The sequence below is a fragment of the Mandrillus leucophaeus genome, unplaced genomic scaffold, assembly GCF_000951045.1.
Source record: "Mandrillus leucophaeus isolate KB7577 unplaced genomic scaffold, Mleu.le_1.0 Scaffold133, whole genome shotgun sequence".
NCBI classification, from domain to species: Eukaryota; Metazoa; Chordata; class Mammalia; order Primates; family Cercopithecidae; genus Mandrillus; species Mandrillus leucophaeus.
In genome coordinates, this window is record NW_012101288.1 from 1,084,949 (window position 1) to 1,086,255 (window position 1,307).

The 1,307-nt window shown below is 37.3% G+C and overlaps 1 protein-coding gene across 1 annotated transcript in view; it reads left to right on the forward strand.

Moving 5' to 3' along the window:
- Positions 1–1,307, forward strand: part of COLEC10 (collectin sub-family member 10 (C-type lectin)) — a 38,186-nt gene that overhangs the window by 22,306 nt on the left and 14,573 nt on the right. The window contains exon 3 of the mRNA XM_011972991.1: positions 872–943. Within this exon, the coding sequence (XP_011828381.1) occupies positions 872–943 (72 nt within the window). The remainder of the gene's footprint in view (positions 1–871; positions 944–1,307) is intronic.

The following is a 1,307-nucleotide window of genomic DNA, read 5'->3' on the forward strand; positions in this document are numbered from 1 at the left end:
GAGGGTAACACAGAGGTGATTAGGAAGTATCTTCACTCACAAAGCTGGGCATTGGCCTTACCAAAATATAGCTTCTGGGTTGTGATGTGTTTGTGTGCACCTTCTGAACACTTAAAATATTTCTCATCAACTGCGAAAAGAGGGCTGCCCTAGACCACTTATTTTTAAATCTTGAATAATTTAAAAGGAAGAGAGACTCACAGACCTGTGAGACCTCAACTTGGGAAATGCTGACTTAAACCTATCTATAAATATGAATGTCAATTCCAAAATTATTCTTAGAAAACAAAGATTTTTAATTGGCAATTTTTTTTTTTAGATTTTTGTAAAACGAAATAATATTGGAAAAGCTCAGTGATTCTTGACCGTAGTTTTTTGAAAGAAAATTCAGCAGGACCATGTCTGATGTTTCTTTGATCATTAGGTTTTATGACTGCACGTTCCCCGCCCTGTTTTTAAGTGGCACGATTGTCAAATCTTGTTTTAAAATAGAGAAGAAATAGAATTCCAAAAGGAAGACAGAATGCAGCTAAAGAAGAAAAAAACCAGGATTGAGTCAAGAATACTTTCACCCGGCCCTTCTCTAACCTTTCTTTTAAACATCCTCTGCCATAGTCTTTCCAGAAATACTACATCAGAAAGTATTTTAGTATCATCATGTCCATAGTATATATTCATACTCACTCACATGTTAATTTTAATACATACACTATAAGTCTGTTAAACTAGACAATAGAGCACGGGATATATATTAGCTATCACTGGCAGAAGAATACACTTTTTGGTATTTCTTTCAAGTGAATATCACATTAGCCACGTTTCAAGGGAAGATAAAACCTTATGATAAAAAGATAACATGTTTGCTTTTCAGGAATTAAAGGAGAACTGGGTGATATAGGAGATCAGGGCAATATTGGCAAGACTGGGCCCATTGGCAAGAAGGGTAAGTTGCATCTTACTTTTCTCCAGTAGCAATTCAAAGCAAATTGAGACTGGGTGCAATGGCTTACACCTGTAACCCCAACACTGGGAGACCAAGGTAGGAGGATACCTTGAAGCCAGGAATTCAAAATCAGTCTGGACAACAGAGCAAGACCCAGTCTCTTTAAAAAAAAAAATTTTTAATTAGCTGGGCATGGTGGCACACAACCATAGTCCCAACTACATAGGAGGCTGAGGTAGGAGGATCGTTTGAGCCCGGAGGTTTGAGTCTGCAGTGAACCATGATCACACCACTGCACTCCAGCCTGGGTGACAGAGTAAGACCCTGTCTCTAAAATAAATAAATAAATAAATAAATAAATAAA